The 22,493-nt window shown below is 36.5% G+C and overlaps 1 protein-coding gene across 2 annotated transcripts in view; it reads left to right on the top strand.

Moving 5' to 3' along the window:
- ACVR1C (activin A receptor type 1C) overlaps positions 1 to 22,493 on the top strand; it is a 74,215-nt gene that overhangs the window by 16,588 nt on the left and 35,134 nt on the right. The window contains exons 1-2 of one of the 2 annotated variants that reach the window (XM_070579823.1): positions 2,387 to 2,422; positions 9,599 to 11,580. In XM_070579823.1, the coding sequence (XP_070435924.1) occupies positions 11,427 to 11,580 (154 nt within the window). In that variant the 5' untranslated portion in view covers positions 2,387 to 2,422; positions 9,599 to 11,426. Of the gene's footprint in view, positions 1 to 2,386; positions 2,423 to 9,598; positions 11,581 to 22,493 lie in introns of those variants that run through there. The other variant, XM_008525444.2, reaches the window with a different exon arrangement.

The following is a 22,493-nucleotide window of genomic DNA, read 5'->3' as shown; positions in this document are numbered from 1 at the left end:
GGTTTCCACTTTTTCTACTTCATGGAAATTGAAAACACAAAACTAGATTCTATGACTTAATGGGCCTCCAAAGTATGAACTTAGATTATTCACTTCAATCTTTATCAGACTAATACGATGTTCCCCTGAACAGCTTTCTTCGTGAACTGTGATTCTAGGACGACAACTTCTCTGTTGCCTGGGTGTGTAGTCACTCATATTGCTCTTTCTGATACTGCATGGTGGCCATTGATGCGTTCATCTCTTAGGGTCATAGAACTTTAGAGCTGGAAGAAGACATTAGAGATCATCTAATTGAATTCTTTCTTGGACGGGTCAGTTGAGGACAAAGAAAGCTCAAAGGCCACATGAATAGAAGAGGATTAGAACCCCCAGTCTCCTAACTTTGACCAGTGCTGGACTGTATCAGAACTCCTGCACTGTTCTTTTCTTTACACAGGTTCATTTCTTTACAAGACAAGGTAGCAATCTCTACGTATAATTATAGGATGTTGCTGGAAATGGTATCCTTCAGGAGTTCGTTATAACTGGTGATAATTTCGCATGGAAACCATGTTAAAATTATATGGTGTATTCCTGATCAAGAGTTTATCATCAAGTAAATCATAGATTTGACAAGCAATATAGTTAACACAGGCTTGTAATAATTCAAAAAAATGTATACCATACTCCAAGTCCTGTAAAATAGACCTGAGTTGCACATTGATCAAATACATTGTTAAGATCTGTGCCCCCGTCCTGGAGGAGGCATTGCAAGGTGAATTTCTGGCAGGTGAACATTTGCCTAGTGTGAACTCATTGAGTTGCGCCCAGAAGGCCCAGGAGCCCGTTCCCTGAGCAAGGAGGTCCTTTGTTAGCCAGACACTGGTCTCCCACTACTAGCTTTCTTTGTAGCTTGAGGTGGGTGGCTACTGTTATTCAGCTTTTTTCAGTTTTCCAGAACATTCCATATAGAGTAAAAATAGCATATGGAAGATTGCCTCTTTCATTTTACAGAACATTTCTATATATATTGTGGCCATTAATTGTGAACAAAACAAAGTACAGGAACAGGTTGGACACTCAAGCTCCAGTTTCTGATGCACAGTCAACCCCCGGATTAACAATTTGTATCAAAAAAAGACAAAAGAAATAGAACATTATAAAATGCAATTGGTTTTCAATATTTGAAATTTTAAAAAAAGCATCTTTGCTCCTGGTAAAGTCAGTCCTTAATTCTGAGATTTATGCCCTGTGTTACTTGGTCAATAGCATAATGCCCTTTCTTTTTGAAATGATACTAATAGAGGGTGTGTTTTTTCCTTTGTTTTTTAGTGTTCTCCCTTGGGAAAACAAAAATTTAGTTCAACCTTTGGTTGAGTCCTAAAATTATTTTTGAAATTTTACTGGTTGATGAAATCCCGGAATCTCGTAACCACTGCTATCAAGTATGATTTTATGTGACCATCAGTGTAACAGGTATATAGCCAATAAGATCTAAATGAATATGCAAATTCTAGTAAGTATTAAGGGCTTAATTATTAATTTTTCTTTTCTTATAATTTGTTGAGACTTCACTAGCAATATTTAGAAAGCTGGAATCTTTTGGTGCAAGCAAGAGATTTCCTTTAGTAAATTCCGATCTATCAAGCAGTGGCTTTCAAAGCCATTCCCTTAGGCTAGAGCGATGATATTCAAGAGAGGGAAGACTACTTTTCAAATGGAAAAGCACATTCAAGTCACCACTGCGTTGATTTGTTTCTAGACAAGCTATACATTTTATTTTGAAATCCCAAATAACAGAAAACTAAGGCTGTGAGATTTTTATGTTTATTTTAAGGAGACTCGAGTTTTAAAAATGCTTTAGAAACGGACAAAGAGAACTGATCGGTGGTTGTCAGGGGAAAGAGGGGTGGGGGGAGGGCACTAGGGGTGAAGTGGTGTACCTACAACATGACTAATAATAATGTACAACTGTAATTTCACAAGGATGTTAACTTTTATAACCTTAATAAAAAAATAAATTAAAAAAAAAGTGCTTTAGAAACGCTCCCCCGGAGTTGAGGTCATTCTCTAAGAAGTAGCCCGCATCCTCTCTCCGCTGCCGCTAGATGGTACCCGGGTGCACCGGGAAACCGTCCAGAGGTCAAAGCGAGCCAGGAGCTGACAGGTCCCTAATTCACTCTCGCCAAAGCCAGGCTGAAAGCCTGGGGGTCCCGGCAACCCAGGGAGGGCTTGCAAACCGATCAAGCAAAGAGGAGGCGGAGGCTGTCGGGCCCTGCACGGGGGCAGGGCTCCGAGCCCCAACCTGCAACTCCAGGGATGGGGGCTGAACCTTCCAGGGGCCCTGCGAGGGCGGGGCCTGGGACTCGGAGAGGGGTGGGGCATGGAGTTCCATCTGCGCAATGAGTGTGACGAGAACCCGTTGGCAAAGTAGGGTCAGGTTAGTGCCCATACGTTTCAGCCCCACAGCAGGAGGTATTTCCTGCTGCCTGGTGGGTGAGGACTGGCTGGAGGGTCTCTGAGGACTGAGAGGGTGAGGTGGGACTGGTACTCTAAATGGGGCGAGGAGGGGTTGGGAATGGTGAAGAAGAATTGTGCTCCTCAACACTCAATTCAAAGAAGCCGCCTTTACGCGTCCTTGCCGCCAGCCCCAGCTGGATGACGTATTGCTCAGCCTCTGTGTTGTGACACAGCCTGTACACATGCCTGACTCAGTTTACCACGCTATCATAAGGCCCTTTAACTCTCCAATTCCTTTAGGGAATGATCTTTTCTCTTTCTTCCCTCCCTCCTTTTCTTAGCTCTTACCATAGTATTTGATGCATGGTAAATACTTGTGGGTGGTTAATTTTGTGTGTCAACTTGACTAGGCCAGATACTCAGTCAAACACCAGTTTGGGTGTTGCTGTGAAGGGATTCTTTTAGATGAGATTAACGTATAAATGTTAGACTTTGAGTAAAGCAGATTACCCTCTGTAATTGAGTGGGTCTTATCAAATTTGTTGAAGGCCTTAAGAGAAAACAAACTGGGGTCCCCTGAGGAAGGAATTCTGCCTCCAAACTGTCTTCAGACTGGAGCTGCAGCCGTCAGCTCCTCTCTGGGTCTGTAGCTTGCCGGCCTGTCCCACAGATTTTGGAACGAAACTGTCAGCCTCTACACTGAAATGAGCCAATTCCTGAAAATAAATCAGTCTTTCTCTCTCTCTCTTTCCACACACACGGACATCCTGCAGTTTCTGTAGAGAACCCCGACTAATAAAATATTCTTTAAATAATGACTTAAACAATTTTAACATCTAGGAATTTACCATAAAGCAGTTCACTTATCATCTGTCAAAGAGATTTATGTATTATCTCGATGCAAACAAATTCTGTGTGAATTTGGGGGTTAAGTGTATTAAAAAAACCAAATCATAAGTTGGAAGAAAATATTGAATAATTAGAAAATATCTGGATGGGTGATTTGTTAAGCTTGAAGGCAAATGAAAGTGCTAAGTAAAAGGTTGTTAGACACAATTTCCAACTATTGTGTTAGGATTTTAATGGGAACATCACAATGCATAGGGAATGTAAAACTCCACAGACAGATCTTGGGAGAGGCTGATAGGAGCAGTCATTTTGGGGATGTGGGATTAGGGGTATTTATTTTCTTTTACCTTCTTGTTCATGTCATGTGTATTACTACATTTTGACAAAGGGCAACTATCATTTTTTCAAAAACAATGCAGATGGTACATTGGGAAAAAACAAACAAATGCGAAAGTGGGAAAAGTTATATGTAACACATGACAGAGGATTTCCATCTTTATAAAGAGCTCTTTCGAACAGGGAAGAAATTTTAAGATTCATCCAAGAGATAAATGGCATGGACAAAAAAATTCACCCAAGAGGAAATCCAGAGGAAATATTTGAAAAAAAGTTCAATCCCATTAGTAGGGAAAAGCACACTAAAATAACGTACAACTTCTATCTATCATATTATTAATATTTTGGTGAGAATAGTTAATGCTGACAAGTGCATTGTGAAATGGGTACTTTCATCCAGGGCCGATGGAAATCTTAATTGGTACTACTTTTCTAGAATGCTATTTGACAGTGTATATCAAGAATGTCTGATGTTGTAATTCCACTTCTGGGACTCTAGCCTAGGAAATCAAATTTGGTTAAAGATTAACCCACAAAGATATTCAACAAAGTGTTACTTAATTGCAAAAACTGGAAACAGCTGAAATGCCTAAAAGTATGGAAATGCTATATGCCATCCATTTACATTAATGATAGGTCTATAAATGCCATTAAATGACTCTAAAGAAGAGATTACAAAGTTCATGATATAACACTGACAGAATAAAAAAGCAGTATTTAAAATTGTGTTTATAGGTAGAATTCAACTTTGAAAACTCATATAGAAAAAAAGACTGGAAGAAAGTATACCGCAATGAGAATAGTTACGGGGTTTTGAGTCTTTTTATGTGTTTGGCTGTTTGCATTCTTCTGTACATAGCAGTTTTCTATACTTTTTAATTTAGTACATGTTTATTGGGTTTTTATGCTACATCATGTTCTACTTGTTGGGGATATGATGGTAGATAAGACAGGAAAAGATCCCTGCCTTCATGGAGTTTTCATTCCAGTTGGGCTGATACAATAAATAAGCTAATCACAGATTGCAGTAAGTGCCAGGAAGGTTGGGGAGCGGATCGTTTGTTAAGAGGAGTCTGTAAAGATTTCTCTGAGGTGCTGACATTCCAGCTGAGACCTGAAGAATTAGAAGGAAAGCAAGAGCAAAGGCCATGAGGTGGGAATGAGCTTGTTATATTAGAGCTATAAAAAGTCGACCAGTGTGTCTGGAGGGCGGAGCTATAAGAAATGAGGTTCTAGAAGTGGAAAGAACACAGACCTACTGGCCTGTTAGGTCCTATTAATCATTATGGATTTTGTTTTATTATAAATTCTAATTGGAATCCGTTGAGCATCACTCTTCTCCTAAGCAGGAGACAGTAAGTTAAAAAACTTCAAGAATGAGGGAACAGTTTGACAAGGAACCATTTAGGCTGCCAACGTAAGAAAATAACTTCTCAAATTAAGTAAGAATTATATGGGAGGCAGCAGGGGGAATGTGTCCTGTGATTGGGAACACTCTTTTCTTTGGCATGATGGTTTGAGATGGGAGACCCCAACTGGGTCCTTTTGTTCTTTACATGGCTACAGCTAAAGTCTAAAGCTGGCCGGAGGACTCCAGGCGGTGTGTCCTCCCTAAGGAAACGAGAATTTAGACAAGGACATGCTGTGTTATTCCCAAAAGCAGCCATCACACAACTGCTCCCGCTGCCAGCTGCTGCCCGCTGATGCCTGGACTTCCAAGGGCAGGAAGGAAAAGGCTGTCTCTCCCCATCTCTGAATTCAAATTATCCCATTTCATAGGAATAATTTAAGAGAATCCACACAAGTAATTTTGTCATCAGCCATTTTAGATTAGATTATATCCCTTTATGGTTGATTTATATTTGTACCAGACTGAAAGAGTTTAGAGGCTAATGTTATTATTAAGTATTTTTGGAAAAGCCTTTCTTTGAAAAGTGAAACTTTCAGTTAATAACTATGCCGATAAGCAAAAATGTTAAACTGATCATTTTTCTCTTTTAAATTTAAAGTTTTAAATTGCAATAAAAGCTTCATGATATTATGCCATCGTACATATCCTTTCTGTATTTAGTCACAATTTTGAGGCTATCAGTAAAAAAATAACATAATTCTAGCTGATTTTGAGCTCTACTTTTTTGTCAGTCATTTAAATATTATTGGGAAATGTTTTCATTTCTTCTTAGCAGAATCAGATTGCTAAAGGGTGCTTTCTTTAGCACACTTAGTGATGGAGGGACCAGGCCAGAGTCTCTGGATGTCTAGCCAAACTCAGAGAGGATATAAGCATTTGCAGGCCATCACTTTCCCTCCATTTCCCAAAATTGTTATGCCGATATTGGAAAGAGTATTAAATTCTCATATGATAAATATAGTACAAGATAAATCATCTTTAAAATCCACTGGAGAAGTTTTGTTGGATTATAAACCAGTAGGATCCTTTCACCCACTGAAATATCCGTGTGTGAATTTGAGGGTGCAAATCTATCCTACTTTGGGTGCTCATACTTCAGACCCCAGCTCTCTCTTATCCACATAGATAAGATAACCCTAAAGTTACTTATATTGAGAATTGTGACATGAGCTCAGAGCCGCAGAGGACTAGAAAACTGGAAGAGTCTTTAGAAATCTTCTGATCTACTTCCTGACTTCATCGTATTTCAGATGAGGAATCTAAGGTATAGAGAGATTGAGAAAGTTGTCTGAAGTCTTAGGCTTATGTTAGAGGTAAACTGAAACCTCAGATTTCATTTAGCGCTGCCTTTGAACAGAGGACATTCAGCACGGCTAGCGCTATAATTCAAAGTGTGCTGGACTCTTCGTAAATTGAGCCCTGCAGTTGGAAGTGAAAGCCGCTCTCCTGGATAGACTCCCTCTGTGAGGGTGGGTCCATTCCTTCTCAGCTGTAAGAGTGAGGCCTTCTTGAACAGGGAACATAATTGCCACTTTGCACCAAGGAAGACTTTTCCCTTGTGCTGGGTATATTCCCATATTTGGGGAGTTCTGAAGTTCTTAGATACAGCCTGGCAAGTAGAATTTCTAAAAGCTGAAACTATTGAAAGCACTTTTGGACTAAAATTTTGCATTTATATTGCCCATATTTTATTAAAGCTATTTTCTTTCTCTATTCTACTTTTCCTTCTGTTAAGAAACGCAAATTCTTTGAAATGACTGCAGGACAAGAAAATAAAATTTTGAAAAGGAGTAGAAAGGAAATTGCATGGCTTCCTTTGACCCTCTCTGGCTTTCCTTCACCGGCCCTCCTGCTGGTGGTCTTGGCTTTTTTCCTGTTGTTGTACTTTTCACATTCAGCACACTCATCAGCTTGAATTGTTCCTTTTGTTAACTCAGGAGCCTGCAAATGATGAAAAGATTACATATGCAGCAGGTCAAATTTGGGACAGTTTTCTGAATTTAAAAAATATTTTGTGTTTAATAGCCTGCTCTAAAATTAGGGAAGTCAAATCAAGTAATGTCTAGAGAAGAGGAAAGAGTATGTGTCAGAAATTTACATAAGGCACTGGTCAATAGATATTTTAGCATGTAGATCCAAAATGTAGGAAACCTAGGAAATATGAAACCAACTTACTGAAAACCGTATCTAATTCAAAACAGCTAGTATTTCCTAAGCAAATATTTGACTTTTTAATAAGGATAGCACAAAAATGCAAATAGGTAAATTTGGTTCTTTTTTTGTAGTCTGATGGTTTTTACATTTCTGGACACCAGGGTGCGCTTGCCATCTCATGTAAATATGGATGAAAGTTTATTTTCTGGTTGACTAGGAATGTGCACATCCTTTGGTTTCATGTCGGTAACAGATGTCTTGGCTTTTACAGACTAATTGGCAGAAAGGGGGAAAGAGGGGCTAATTAAAGGGGTGGGAGGAGGCACAAGGAAAGTGCAATCTTTGTGGGGAAAAAAATCTAATGGACCTCCTTATTATGGGTAATTACCTCCTTCTTCTGGGTAATTACCTCCTTCTTCAAGGTCATTTACTATCTCTTTCCATGTAACTTAAGTATATTATAATGGGAAAGTATAAAATAAAGAAACATAAGGCTGGACTACTGTCTGCTAACAACCAGATTTATCCTGTCAGGGAATATTCTAGAATAATTGACTTAACGTTAGTTTTTTAAAAAACAAAATCTGAAAGCAGAAGCCTAATCATCAATGGCAACATGTTTTAACTGGCAGCACAAGGGTTCTGTGTTGAGGATGGTTGACATAAATATAATTTAATTATATACCAAATGTGACCATATAGTAGATTGGTGGGAAATGAAAAAATGCAAGATTGATTGTGTTGTATTTTAGATATATATCTTTTAGGTTGCTGTTTGCTCTCTGTCAGTGCTATAATATTGCTAGTTGACCTGGAATAAATGAGAACATTTAGCAGATATTTGAAGCCATTATCATCAACAAATTCTCAGGTTTTCAGTGTTTTCCATCGTGCAATATTTAAAGTAAGGTGTCGTATACTATGTTGAAACTATATCAGCTAGGTCTTATGTTATTTTTCTTATTGGTACCTTTTACTTTAAACTGAAGGAAATTTGTATAGCTTGTTAAATGTTCAGTGAGTATCCACGTTATTCCTTGATGAGAACTGTCATGTAACCATTTTTGTAAGGAGCTCATAGTGCTTGGAAGAAAAAGTATCATGTTAGGTACTTAGAGGCTTAGACTTAGTACAAAACTCAAACTACCCGAAAGATAAGGTGATTTATGCTAGATGCAAGGCACATGATATTGACTTTCATTTGACCACCTGTCTCGTCAGAAAAAGGTAGGTAGAATTTGTTTAAAAAAAATCTGTGTTTTTAAAAGGTAATTAGGACTATATAGATCAAAATCTCAAATGTCAGTTGTTAATTATTAATTTCTTTCTGCTGTCTTAGAATTGTATTTTATTCACAATTGCTAGGAACTGATGATGTGGGAGAATGGTTTCTGTACCCGTCTTTTTTTTTTAAATATCAGCTTTGGTAGGATAGAAACAACATTGCTTGGGTAGTCTAATGACTGCCGCATCAGTTTAGTCACTGGATCTTTTTGAGCCTCATTTCACTATCTATAAAATGGAGATCGTGACAACTAACTCCCACAGTTGCACTGAGAATTATACGCAATATAAACGCACATGAAACTAACATATGTTTAGCTGTTTGAGTACTTTATGGTTGTCTTCGCCCAGTGGATCCATGTTATTAGTTAGTTTCCTTGATTTCCAGGCTAGGCTTCTCTTGGAAATAGAAAATTCAAGGAGATTCTGGTAAGGAAGCTAGTAACAAATGGTTTGAGATTGTGTGTCAGGAGAGTTACTCTTCCCAACTTTAGCCCCTTAAAATAAGAGATTGAAGAATAACCATAGTGGAGTAAGTTTCTTAACTGTCAAAGAGTTTTCCCTATTTTATAATTGTAAATTTCCATAAATTGTAAATTCATGGAGTCATAAAATGTTGGCACTATATGAGGCTTCAAGATTTCTGGACCCACTGCCCCTACCCCAATTTTTTTCCCATTTTCAGAGGAAGGCAGTGAAGCCCTGTAAGGTTCAGTATCTTCTCCAAAGTCAATCCGCAAGGTGGTGACAGAGCTAGGACTGGGACCTTCGTCTTTTCCTGAATTCTTTATCTGGAACGTTGCCAGACACCACCCTGCTGTGTGACTGTCTGGGATCTAGTCTGGACCATTAAAAGAATGAGAATATTCGACTCACGAGGCAGAGCAGAAAGAGTTGCATTTCTTTGTTATGCCTTTTAAATGGTCTGTACACCCTAGTTCATTCAGCCATTCCTTCATGGATTACAAATGTATTCCGATTGTTTACATAGGATGAGCTGTACCTCCTCCACTAGGAGAAGACACAGTCACTAATATTTACATAGTATTTCCTATGTACCAGGTATTGTTTTAAGGGCTTTAACTAATTCTAAGGGATTAACTAATTTATTTTCCACAACAGCACTATGAGGAGGTATATTCTTCTTCTTATCCTTCATATAAGGAAATGGAGGCACAAGGGGCCAAGTAAAGCCCAAGGTTGCAAAGCTAGTATAATCAGGATTTGAAGGCGTTTGTCAAATTGGAATTGGAAGATGCTGGAGTAGCAGATTCTACTGTCAGAAGACATGGGTGGATGGATCCTCATTCTATGAGCTCTCTTTTATGCAAGGAAAGTGACTGAAAACATTTTTCAAATCACCTAGATTTTATATATCTAGCTCTACTGAATCCAAGTAAATCTAGATTATAAAGTCCCACCAAAGTGTGTAAATATCAGCAAAAGAATATGTTTGTTTATGTTGATCACCACTGAAATACATAAAAGAGTGAGCTATTATGCTTGGTCCAGTGTTGATAACAAAATAGTATTTTATTTTATGGTTGTATTATCCTTAGCACATAATAATAAAAGTGTTTATAGGGATGGTATTTTACCAGTCAGGAAAAATGATCAAAAGAAGAGATAATTTCTATTGGCAATATGTAATTTTTTCTTATACACTGAGTTATATAGAAATATTATCCATATATTGGTATTTGAAGGTGAGTATAAAACTTGCCAGTTATGGATCAAATGTTTTACAGGTATAAAATCAGCTCCAATTTGAGTAATTAGTGATTTAAAGACTTTAGTTTGAGTAAAAACGATTGTATAGTAAAACTTAGGACTTTTAGATAATTGTGGGGGGCACTTTTGACTTAACAAAAATTTTATTAAAGTAATACGAAAAGCTTATTCACTATTGTATTATTTAAAAACAATATGATTAAATAAAATTCGAATCAGTTGCTCACAGCCACTGGACTCTATGGTGACAGATATTTTACATTAGAACAGAATTGCTGCATCACTTTGAACACGTGAGTTAATGTGCAGGGTGTGTGTGTGTGTGTGTGTGTGTGTGTGTAGTAAGTGGGGAGTGTGGAGGAAACTTATAAGGCGAACAGATTAATTTATCGAAGTCTAATTTTTGAAAGTTTTGTTGATGCAGATATATTAAATTCTGTGATTGATGTGTTTTGCTTTATGGAATAGATGTGTTCATTAAAGAAAATTGTTTGAAGGTCATGGTCTATTTTCAAATGACTCACATTTTAAGATGCATTCTTTAGTGAAGAGGGGGCGGTATAATGGCTCATCAGTGCCTTGAAGGTACTAGGACAATAATAATGTTCAAATACCACAGAGTATAAATGTAAAGAATCACACTTTTTTTTTTTAGAGCTGTCAATATCTATGGTTAGGTTTCTATTTAGCGTATTTGCTCAGAAGTGTAAAGGGGAAAGGGTAAATGAACAGGATATACTGGATCGTTTGGTTACACAGCTGCTGGGATCACACTTTATGTTCTACGGTGATGCTGGACAGCACCCCTTGGTTGCTGTGTTACTATATCCTAGCATTTTAGAGGGGCTATTGACTTAGGAATGAGCTGATTGAGTTTAAGAAGGAGGAATTAGACCACGGATGAGAGAATTGTTTTAAATATAGTAGCAACTGAACAAATTCACAAAAATACAAAGAATGGTAACTAATGATTAGGCAACCTGTTAAATAAAACACATGGCTGAGAGGGAGTGACAGGATTACCTTGTGTTTATCCCTCTCTCAATTTTCATTAAGATTGAATTTTGATACTCAAGTATTTTATGAAATAAATTTGCATGATGTCTTTTGTATCTTAAAGCTTGTTGCCTTACACCTTCCAGGATTGAAGTGTGTGTGTCTTTTGTGTGACTCTTCAAACTTTACCTGCCAAACAGAAGGAGCATGTTGGGCTTCAGTTATGCTAACCAATGGAAAGGAACAGGTGATCAAGTCCTGTGTCTCTCTCCCGGAATTAAATGCTCAAGTCTTCTGTCATAGTTCCAACAATGTTACCAAAACCGAATGCTGCTTCACAGATTTTTGCAACAACATAACTCTGCACCTTCCAACAGGTAAGGGGTTTATCTTTGTTCATTCCAAATTTAATTTTACTCTTGGGAAATTATAAGCGTGGTAGAAATCAAACTGTTTTTTGTTTCTTTAAATAAGAAAATCTGTTTTACAGTTCTCTTTCTTTTTTGACTGGTAAAATTCGCTAAAGCCTAGCTGAGGTTGACTTTTTTTTCAGTTGCACAAGACTGTCAAAGCATTGACAAGAGCATAACAGTTTTGGAGAAATTTGTCCACATGAATTGCATTTTTTGAAGTGATTAATGGACCTAAAGTAAAATGTAAATTTTTATGGATTCTTGTAAAGGAAAGAAATTGAAATGTGCACCAAGTAAGAAAAAGAGCGAAACTAAAAGTAGTAGATTGCCAACTTTTATGAAGACAAGCTTTTTTTCATGGAGATCTTCTGTTTATCTTCTTCATCTGCTCACACTCCAATGAGAGCACTCATTAGCAGAAAGATAGAGGTAGAATGGGATTTGACCCTTCATTGTTGTTCAGATATATTCCTGCCTTTCGCCAATTTTATGGTATTTTATTTTAATTTATAAGCCACTGAAAATCTTAATCTTGCCTTTTATCAGTAATCTGGAATCTGAAACTTTGGGGGATATTAAAGGGCAAATAATTCAAATTAAAAACTAACTTATGACATGAAAATGTCCTGTTGGTGGATCTTCTTCAATATTTATTAATAAAGTGATGATTCAGTGCTTATTCATATGTTAATATCTCTACCCAGATACAGACTTTTCCTTACAAATGAACATTTTAAGGTACTGTTATCCAATCTCAGATGTTCGTATATCACCATATCAATATCCACTATAGTATTTTTAGTATAGTATTTTTAATCTAATATTTTTTTATAAATTAGCCACTCCAACCCTTTTTATTGAAGAACATTTATTTTATGCTAAAACTTGGCATCACTACCCCAAATGAAAAACCACTTTACTTGCCATAGATAGAAGATAAATACGCAAATAAACAAACGTACCTACTGCATTCCAGTTGGGTATTTTGTATTTTACTTTTGTTTAAAAGAGAGAAGAAAGAGGTGTTAAGATATTCGAGCATGAAATGAGGCTTTTTGACACATAATCAGAAAAACTAAGAGAACTAAAGAAAAAAATCATCATGTGATTTAATGTTAATATCATGTTTGTTTACCACTCCAATTTATCTCAAGAACACTTAAAATCATTTCATATACCACCACTGGTATGTCTCACTCTTTGGGAAACACTGTTCTAAGGCGTTATCCTGCATGTTGCAATCTCAGAAGTCATACTTGGCATATTTCATCCCCCAGAGCTACTTGCAGTCTTGGTTTTTAGACCACACTTAGTCTCTCTGTTTCAGATTCTGTAGATTCCTTGGTTTGGTAGTGATCTAACATCTGTTCTGGACACTTTTCTTTCCTTGCGTTTTCTGCCCTGGTTATCTGTGGACCAGAGATACCCTAAAGTGAAGGCTCTCTATATTCGATGCTGGTCTTACCCATGACCAAGAGCCAAAAGATTAAGGAGGGAGAGAGAAGTTTCCACATTAGTCTGTGGCAGTGGCTTCTAATGTTTTCTCAATAATGAATTATTCACAAGACCACATTCTGCAAGTGAGTAGGGGTACAAGACAGTACTTTGACTGCAATAAAAGGTCTTGGAGGACAAAATGGTTCATATGCAGTTGGGCAAATTAAAGGTGCTTATTGCAGCCAGAATGTAAGTCCTTCCCAGCCCAACTATACACTCTCACTACCGAGAAGTCTGTGTTCTGCCCTCAAGTCCAGTCAGGTACCAGTCTTTCTTTTTTAAAAATCAATTTTGTTGGGGTGTAATTTAGATATAATGAATTGCACACATTTTAAGTGTAGAGTTCGATAAGTTTTGACACATGCATATACCCATGTAACCACTACCACATTCCCATTACCTCAGAATGTTCTCAGTCAATGTTCACTTTTATCAGGGCTAGACAACTGATGTGTTTTCTATCACTGTAGATTTGATTTATTTTTCCTAGAGTTTCACATACAAAGAGTTTTCTGGAACAAATTATTTTGCACTTGGCTTCTTTCACTCAGCATGTTTTTGTGATTTATTCATGTTGTTGAGTTTATCAGTAGCTTGTTCCTTTTTTACCTCTGAGTAATATCCCATTGTGTGGATATACACTGTATGGATATTTTTAACCCATTCACCCACACATGAGTATTCAAGTTGTTTCCATTTGGGGGATGCTATTAACAAGGCTGCTATGAATGTTCTTGTACAAGTCTTTGTACATATGTTTTCCTTTCTCTTGAGAAAATACCTAAGAGTGAAATTGCAGGATCATGTGATAAGTATATGTTTGTTTCATAAATAATAATGTCCCAAGTAGTTTTCAAACTGCTTGTACCATTTTACATCCCCAACAGAAATGTATGACAGTTTCACTTGGTCCATGTTTTTGCCAACACTTGGTGTAATCAGTCTTTATCATTTTAAGTGATTGTGTAATAGTATTTAATTGTATTTTAATTTGCGTTTCCCTGATAACTGATGATGTTCATTATTTTTCATGTGCACAATGGATGTTTGTGTATCTTCCTTTATAAAAGTGTCAAATCTTTCTGCACATTTAAAAAAATTGGGTTATCTTCTTATGATTGAATTTGAATTCTCTATATATTCTGAATACAAGTCCTTATCAGATATGTGTATTAGGACAATTTTCTCCTGTTCTGTGGAATGCCATTGTGTTTTCTTGAAGGTTTCTTTTGCAGAGTAGAAGATTACAATGGGATGAAGTCTATTTTGTCTTTTTAAAATTATTATTATGGTTCACATGTTTCATGTCCTAACAGAAGTCTTTATTCAAACGTCATAAATATTTTCTTTTCTGTTTTCTTCCAGAAATTTTTAACATTTTAGTCTTTACATTTAGATCTATGTTCACTTTAAACTTAATTTTTGCTATTATGTGAGGTTAAGGTAGAGTTTTGTTTTTCACATGTGGATATGAAGTTGTTCCAGCATCATTTGTTGAAAAATCTATCCTTTCAATTCCTTTGGTACTTTGATTGAAAATAAAGTGACCATATGTATGTGGGTATATTTCTGGGCTCTTTATTCTGTTCGAGTGTTCTCTATGTCTATACTTATACCACTATCAAACTTTCTTGATTATTGTAGCTTTATGGTAAGTATTAAAATCAGGTCGTGTGACCCCCTCCGACTTTGTTCTTTTTGAAAATTGATTTGGCCATTCTGAGTCCTTTGCATTTCTGTTTAAATTTTAGAATCAGCTTGACAATATTTATGGAAATACATGCTGAGATTTTTATTAGATTGAATTGAATATATAGGTTTAGAGAGAATAGGTACGTTAACAATATTAAACATTTTGATCTAAAAACATAGTATATTTTTCCATTTATTTAGTTTTTCTTCAGTTACTCTTAGTGGTGTTTTGTAGTTGCTGGAGAACAGGTCTTGGACATATTTCATTGGATTTGTCTCCAAATTTTGCGTGATTTGGGTGCTATTGTGAATGGTATTTTTACTTTCACCTTCTAAATGTTAATTTTTAGTGTATGAGAACAAAATTAATTTTGTATATTGACCTTACATCCTACAAGCTTGACAAAATAATATGTTGATTCTAGTAGCTTTTTTTTTTTATTCTTTGGCATTTTCTACATACACAAACATTTTATCTGTGAATACAGTTTTACATCTTCCATTCTGAGCTGTATGTGTTTTATTTCTTTTTCTTCCCTCTTTGCACTGGCTAAGACTGCCAATATGATGATGCATAGGAGTGGTTAGATGAAGATCCTTGCCTTTTTTCTGCTCTTGGGAGGCATGCACTCATTCTTTTACCATTAAGTCTAATAACCATAGGTTATTTGTAGATTCTTTTATTCCTAGTTTAGGAGAAAGCTTTTATCATGGATAAATATTAAATTTTTCCTGGTATTTTCATGAACTTAACTGAGATTGTCACATGATTTTTCTTCTTTAGTCTATTGATATGATGGATTACATTAATTGGTTTTCAAATATTATTTATAAGAGAGAAGATATGTGTCTAGCCAGTAATTAATATTTTTACAAAAAATACTATATGATATTTAATTGAATTCAAATTTCTCTACTTAAACTAAGAGTTTGTTTCTTTTAATGACCTTGTCTGGTGAGTTGACATTCAGTTGAATAGGGTTGTGTGCGCCGTCATCTTGTGTCATGCTGTTTTCTCTGTGAGGCAGCACTAAAGGGTTATTAGCTGTATTTGGAACAGCAGCTGTTTGAAGAGGACTTGGGAACCTCCAGGCTGAGCGCTGACACAGCCAGTGCCAATAACTGCCGCTGTTTCCATCTCATCAGGGGCGTGATTGAAATCCCTTGCTCTGCTTGTAGAGATTCATCAATTTCAGATGTGATCACATATATATGAAATATATATAAGCACTCTGAAAAGTAGACAGCGTGGCATTTCTACAGTACTTAATACTCTGCATCACATTCATGAGCAAAACAGTAGAAGAAGCGGTTGGGAGGTGACCAGAAGAGGTTGGAGAAAATCTGGGACTTCCTTTTTCAGTTTCGGCTGAGAGCCAAGTGGACGCTTGCCTCTGACTCTTTCATCCATCACCGAAGACTGTGGGGCCATTTCTGGATAGCTGACTTGGTATAGGGGCAGTAACCAAGTCTGTCGTGTTTCAGCTGGCCCTCTTCTGTCCTCAGATCCTGTTTGTAATAATCAGGCTCTTCCTTTGTTTCTTTGTGACAAAATTCCTACCTTGAATACAGCTGGGGACTTTGTTCGCCTCCTCCTGTCCGTGCTGGTACCCCAGTAGCTCAGCACTTGCAGAGCTGTGAGCACTCACTCTTGTTCTCCTAAAAATTCTTTTAAGTGTTTGATTCTACTTCCTAAAACCTTAGACTAGTGGCTTTCCTGCTGGCTTCCATTGTGACACACAGAAAGAAATTCATTTTGTATAATTTCCCCCAACCTGCACGCATACACAGCTGAAACAAGAATTTTACAAAGTATTCTTACTCTTAAAATGTGTGAGGTGCTCTGTGCTCTTTCATTAAGTAGAAATGCTGGTCAGCCCTCACTAATAAGTTGTTTACAATTTAAGAAACACTGCTTTAGCTGATATTTAAAATGTGATAATTTTAAATGGAGTAAGGACATTTATTATTTTAATTTATTAGTACAAAAATCTATTAAGAATCTAGTCACTATTTTAATTTAAAATGTTTTGCTTCTAAATGGCATTTAAAAACCTTCTTGCCCATTCTTTTTTAATACTAAATTGGATTACATTTAAGTTGAATTAATTCAGATCACTGTAAGCAAGATTTTATTTAGATCACATTAAATTCTGTCACTTGACCTTCAAAAAATACTTTTTTGGGGCCAGCCTGGTGATGTAGTGGTTAAGTTTGTGCACTCTGCTTTGGCGGCCTGGGGTTTGCTCATTCGGATCCTGGGTGTGGACCTACACACCACTCATCAAGCCACGTTGTGGTGGCATCCCACACACAAAATGGAGGAAGACTGACACAGATGTTAGCTCAGGGCCAATCTTCCTCACAAAAAAAAGAGAGAAAAATACTTTCTTCTTTGACATTACATGGGGGGGCTAATATTTAGGGGTTGTTAATTTTTTTTGATAGAAGTAATTTTATAGTTTGGTAGAAATAAAATGTTAGAAAACTTGCAACCTTCCCTGAAGCTTATTGAAGGAGATACCTTGATGTCACTGGAGTGACTTTCCAGGTGCAACTGTTCTCACAAATATTTAGGGTTTTTTGTTTTTGATTTTTGCTAAGGAAGATTTAACCTGAACTAACGTCTGGTGCCAATCTTCTTCTTTTTTGTTTTTTTTTTAATATGAGCCACTGCCACAGCATCTCCACTGACAAGGGAGTGACATGGTTCCACACCTAGGAAGGGAACCTGGGCCACTGAAGTGAAGTGTGCCAAACTTTAGCCACTAGGCCATTGGGGCTGGCCCGAGGGATTTTTTTCCCTACGTAAAATTTGAAAGACAACAGCCATTTCCAAAAACAGCCATTTATTTGACTAGTGCTTTGAGTTTGTCTCCCTACTAACAGCAAATATGTTATTATTTTCATGAAACAAGTATAGTGTTTATTTAAATATTTAATATTTAAAAATTTTTAATATTTAAAAATTAGACTATGCAAGTCAGTTAAATAAGAAAAATATATACACTTTGTACAGTGTACCCTAATTTCTTCTTTCTGTTTATTTTTGGACCGGATAAGAATAGCTATCTTCAATTCCAAAAATGTCTGCCCACCTTTCTGGATGCTGCCTGTCTTACTCAGACTCCAGTGACCTTTGGTCTAATACTCCCAGGCTTCATTAAATTTCCTTCCCAGTAACTCGTGCAGATTGTCCACTCTCAGCTTCCTCTGAAATTAGGAGAAGGGTAACTTTGGAGGGAAAACTCACCTTCAAAAATACATGATATGGGGCCAGCCCTGTGGCATAGTGGTTAAGTTCAGTGGGATCAGCTTCAGGAACCTGGGTTCGCAGGTTTGGCTCCCAGGCACAGACTTACACCACTTGTCAGCCACACTGTGGCAGCATCCCACATATAAAGTGAAGGAAGATTGGCACAGATATTAGCTCAGGGCTAGTCTTCCTCAGGAAAAAATTTTTTAAAAAATGATATATTCTTAACTCTTCAAGAATATTTCCATTTCCAAAATCACAGACTTATTTACACAAATGAGTGTGCATGAGGGTGGGATCCAGGTAGGGTAAATAAAGCAATAATAGGTGAAAAAGTTCCATTCACATTGGAAGATGTTTCGCGTGTGGGTCCCTACAATGGGTTCTTTTTGTGAACCCTCTAAGTTCTCCTTCATTCTTCTCACAATTCCTTCACTGATTTTCTGTAAGTTGGGCCTTCTGTATCTTTTCTCTGTGCCTCTTATCTCTTTTCCCTTTATTTTCTAATATTTGAATCTCTGATAATTTCAATATCTATCGCTTCTGTGAGTTTGAATCTGCTGTTTTTGATTCTGCGGACTCATATTCTTGGTGGCTACTTTCTTTGTGCATCTTGTGACTTTTTGATTGTGAGCTCATGTTTTTGGAAACTATATCTGGAGGAAACTTTTGAAGCCTGTATTTAAAATGTATTCCTCCAGAGAAGATTTGCATTTGCATCTGCCAGGTATCTGGGGGTGCTACCAACCAAAATTCATTCAGTGTTTTGATTAGGTTTTTTTTGCCAACATATAGCATGAATTTTGGCTTTAAGCCTCCCTATATGGGTACACACTTGTGGTGAGGAACTCTTGAAGACGTTTTGTTTTTCTTTTTTCTGCTCTACCCAAAGTCAAGTTTGAGACGGACAAATACATGAGTATATATACCTTGTCTCTCTCTGTGGAACACTTTCTGTTTTGTTTTCAATGTAATGCCTTTCATAGTTGTCTGATTTATACAAGGACCTCTGATCTGATCTTTCACTGTTTTAGGAACCATGTTTTATCTCCTGATCTTGTGATACAGTCTGGAAAAACTAAACCCCAGCCACCAAGCACTGGCAGATGCCTCCAGGGTAAATGGCAGCCCCAGTGCTTAAGTATCTCTCTGGATTTGTGAGTTATATTTGTCTGCTGAGCAATTCATTTATTTTCCTACCAACTTAATCACGAAATAGAAAAAAAGTTTTTCATTTATATTTTATTTAGCATTTTTGTTTGTGCCGTACCAGGAAATGCTTCTGTGGACATCTAAAGTGTAACTTGGCAGAAATGGAAATTCCAGGATAGTTTATTTTTGAGATGATGCTGGCATAATTATCTATCCATCTGGAAGAAAACAGGGCTGTACTACAGTGTCATACCATATACAAAAATAAATTACAGCTTGATTAAATATCTAATTGTGAAATATAAAACAATTTAAATGTCAGAGGAAAATTTAGAAAAAAAAAGACTTTTATGACTTCATAGTATGGAAGCTGTTCTTAAATAAGACAGGAAATCCAACTGCTATAAAAGGAAAAGACAGATATAGTTGACTGCATGAAGACTAAAATAAAAATGAATAATAAAACATAACAAATAAAACCAAAGATAATTTAAATATGGGATAGAAATATTTGTGACATATGTGACTGGAAAAATGGCAACTATTAAAAAGGTTGATTTTATGGTTTGTTAGCAAAGAGGCTCAACAATGTCACCAGGCTACTTTAAGCTTTCTTGTTATGTGAATCAGTGAACACCCTTATTGTTTAAAACATTATTATCTAACTTTCTTATACTTTTTTTTGAAGAAGATTAGCCCTGAGCTAACATCCATGCCCATCTTCCTCTACTTTATATGTGGGATGCCTGCCACAGCATGGCTTGATAAGCATTGCGTAGGTCTGCAACTGGGATCTGAACTGGCGAACCCTGGGCCGCCAAAGCAGAGCATGCAAACTTAACCACTGCATCACTAGGCCAGCACTAACTTTCTTATACTTTTATCTGATACTTTTTTCCTCATGTGTATCTGCTTTTTCTAATAAGGAAAATGTTGAGTTTTGTTATTGGGATCTCAAGGTTTAGGGAAGACAAAAGTCAAGAGGTAATTTGCTCAAATTGGGTCATCTAATAGAAACTCTCATTTTTAGCAGAGATATTGATGGTCTCTTTCCTTATTGCAAGTTTAAACCAGATATAAACCCATCTTCTTCCAACCCCAGGAAGAGGGCTTGGATTTATTACTAAGAAGAGCAGGCAAAACAAAAGAAGGAAATAAAAATAACAATAGTCTAAAGACAAACAAAAAAACCTTGTTCCTGATAAGCTGTGAACATAGCCTGGCCATCGTGTGGATTTTACGCCTAAGTTCCCATTGTCTAAGTAATAGAGAGACTCTCCAGAAGGAAGAATTTCTTTAAGGTAGTCCCAGACTATTAGTGCCTCAGCTGCCCGCCAGCAAAAAGTACTAACCTAGAGGAAGGCACTTTAATATTAGGTCTCAAAGAGACACATGAACACTTTTGCAAGGACATGAGCAGCAGTGAAGAATAAGCACCCCAAGCACGCAGAGAGGCAAGACAGCATGAGCATGCACCAGCAGAAAAGAGTGCACAGCAGAAATAGATCACAAAGGCTTCATGTATTGGAATTATCAGACAATAATTGTAGACCAAATATTCTTGTAAGTTTAAAAAAAAAAACGGTGGGGCTGGCCCAGTGGTGTAGTGGTTAAGTTCATCCGCTCTGCTTCACCAGACTGGGGTTTGCAGGTTTGAATCCCAGGTGCGTACCTACACATCGCTCGTCAAGCCACACTGTGGCAGCATCCCCACATACAAAACAGAGAAATATTGGCACAGATATTAGCTCAGGAATAATCTTCTTCACCAAAACAAAAAAGGGCAAATTTGGAAATATTTTTAGAGAATAGGAAATTGTAAAAAAGTGGCTTGGCAGATTTCAACAATAACAGAACAAAACATTTTAAAATTAAAAATACAATAATGAAAATTAAAAACTTAATGGATAGATTTAACAGCAATTGGTATAGCAACAACTAAAGAGAGAATTAGAGTTCTGAAATACAAAGCAGAAGAAATTATCTTGTATGTAGCATATAGAGAATACATAGTGGAAAATGTGGAAGGGAGAATGACAGATAGAGGAAAGCATGAGAACGTTTAACATGTACTTGTACATAGTTGTCCATGAGGTAAGGAGAGAGAGAATTGGGCAAAAGCATTATCTGCAGAGATAATATCTCAGAATTTTCCAGAATTGATGAACACCAATCTACAAATTCAAGAAATTCAATGAATATCAAGAGGAGAAATAAAAAGAAATTCAAACCTGGACGTAGTGTAGTAAAACTACAGAACACCAAAGACAAAGGGAAATCCTAAAAATTGACAGACAAAAGGGTAGATCACATTGAAAGAAGTTACAGAAGAACTGATGGCACCTTTTCAAAAGCAAAAAGTAAAAAGAGAAAAAGTAGAATTGTATCTTCTATATTCTAAAAGACAATAACTGGTAAACCACAATTCTTTACCCAGCAGAAACATCTTTAAAGAATGAGGTTAAGGAAAAGACATTTTCAGAGTAACAGAATAGGTGAGTTTGCCATCAGACTCCTTGATAAAGGAAATTCCAAATGATGTACTTCCAGCAGAAAGAAAGTAATACCAAAGTTCTGACATGCAAAGAGGAATGAAAAACAAAGAAAGTGATAAATAGGTGACTAATTCTAAAGAACATTAATCTACAACAACGACAATGTCTTGTGGAGTTTTAAAAACCAAGATAAAATGATTATTCAGTATAAAAATGGCACATTATATATGTCAAGAGAGGGGTAGATGGAGTTAAAATTTTGTAAGGGCCTGTTTTGTCTAGGAGGAGGATAAGGCTATCGTTTAACTTTATGCTTTTAAATATGCCTGTTGTCATTTCTAAGTAAGTTCTAAAAGAATAGAATGAGACTGTGTTCCCTCTAATCTACAGTAGGTAAAAATGGAATAAGCAAAACAATCTAAAAGAAGTAAAATACCAAAAAAAGGGGAGAGAGATAAAAGGAAGCACACAACAGATATAACATAAAGAATGCATCCAAATATGTCAGGAATAGTTAAATGTAAATAATTCTAATGTAAATATACTAAGCACTCCAGTTAAAAAGCAAAGCTGATCAGATTGGCGAAAACAAATCCAATTAAATGTTGTTTAAAAAATGTATCTAAAATGAAAGTTTATAAAAATGTTGAAATTGTTGTGATGGAAAAGATATGCCATGCATATATTAAATAAGGAAAAATGTTGATTTATTTATATTAATAGCAGACAAAATAAACTTTAATGCAAAAAAACTTACTACAGTTAAAAAGGGTCATTTTACAATG

This window comes from Equus przewalskii, chromosome 17 (genome assembly GCF_037783145.1).
Source record: "Equus przewalskii isolate Varuska chromosome 17, EquPr2, whole genome shotgun sequence".
NCBI lineage: Eukaryota > Metazoa > Chordata > Mammalia > Perissodactyla > Equidae > Equus > Equus przewalskii.
This window is presented reverse-complemented; position numbering and strand designations above follow the sequence as displayed.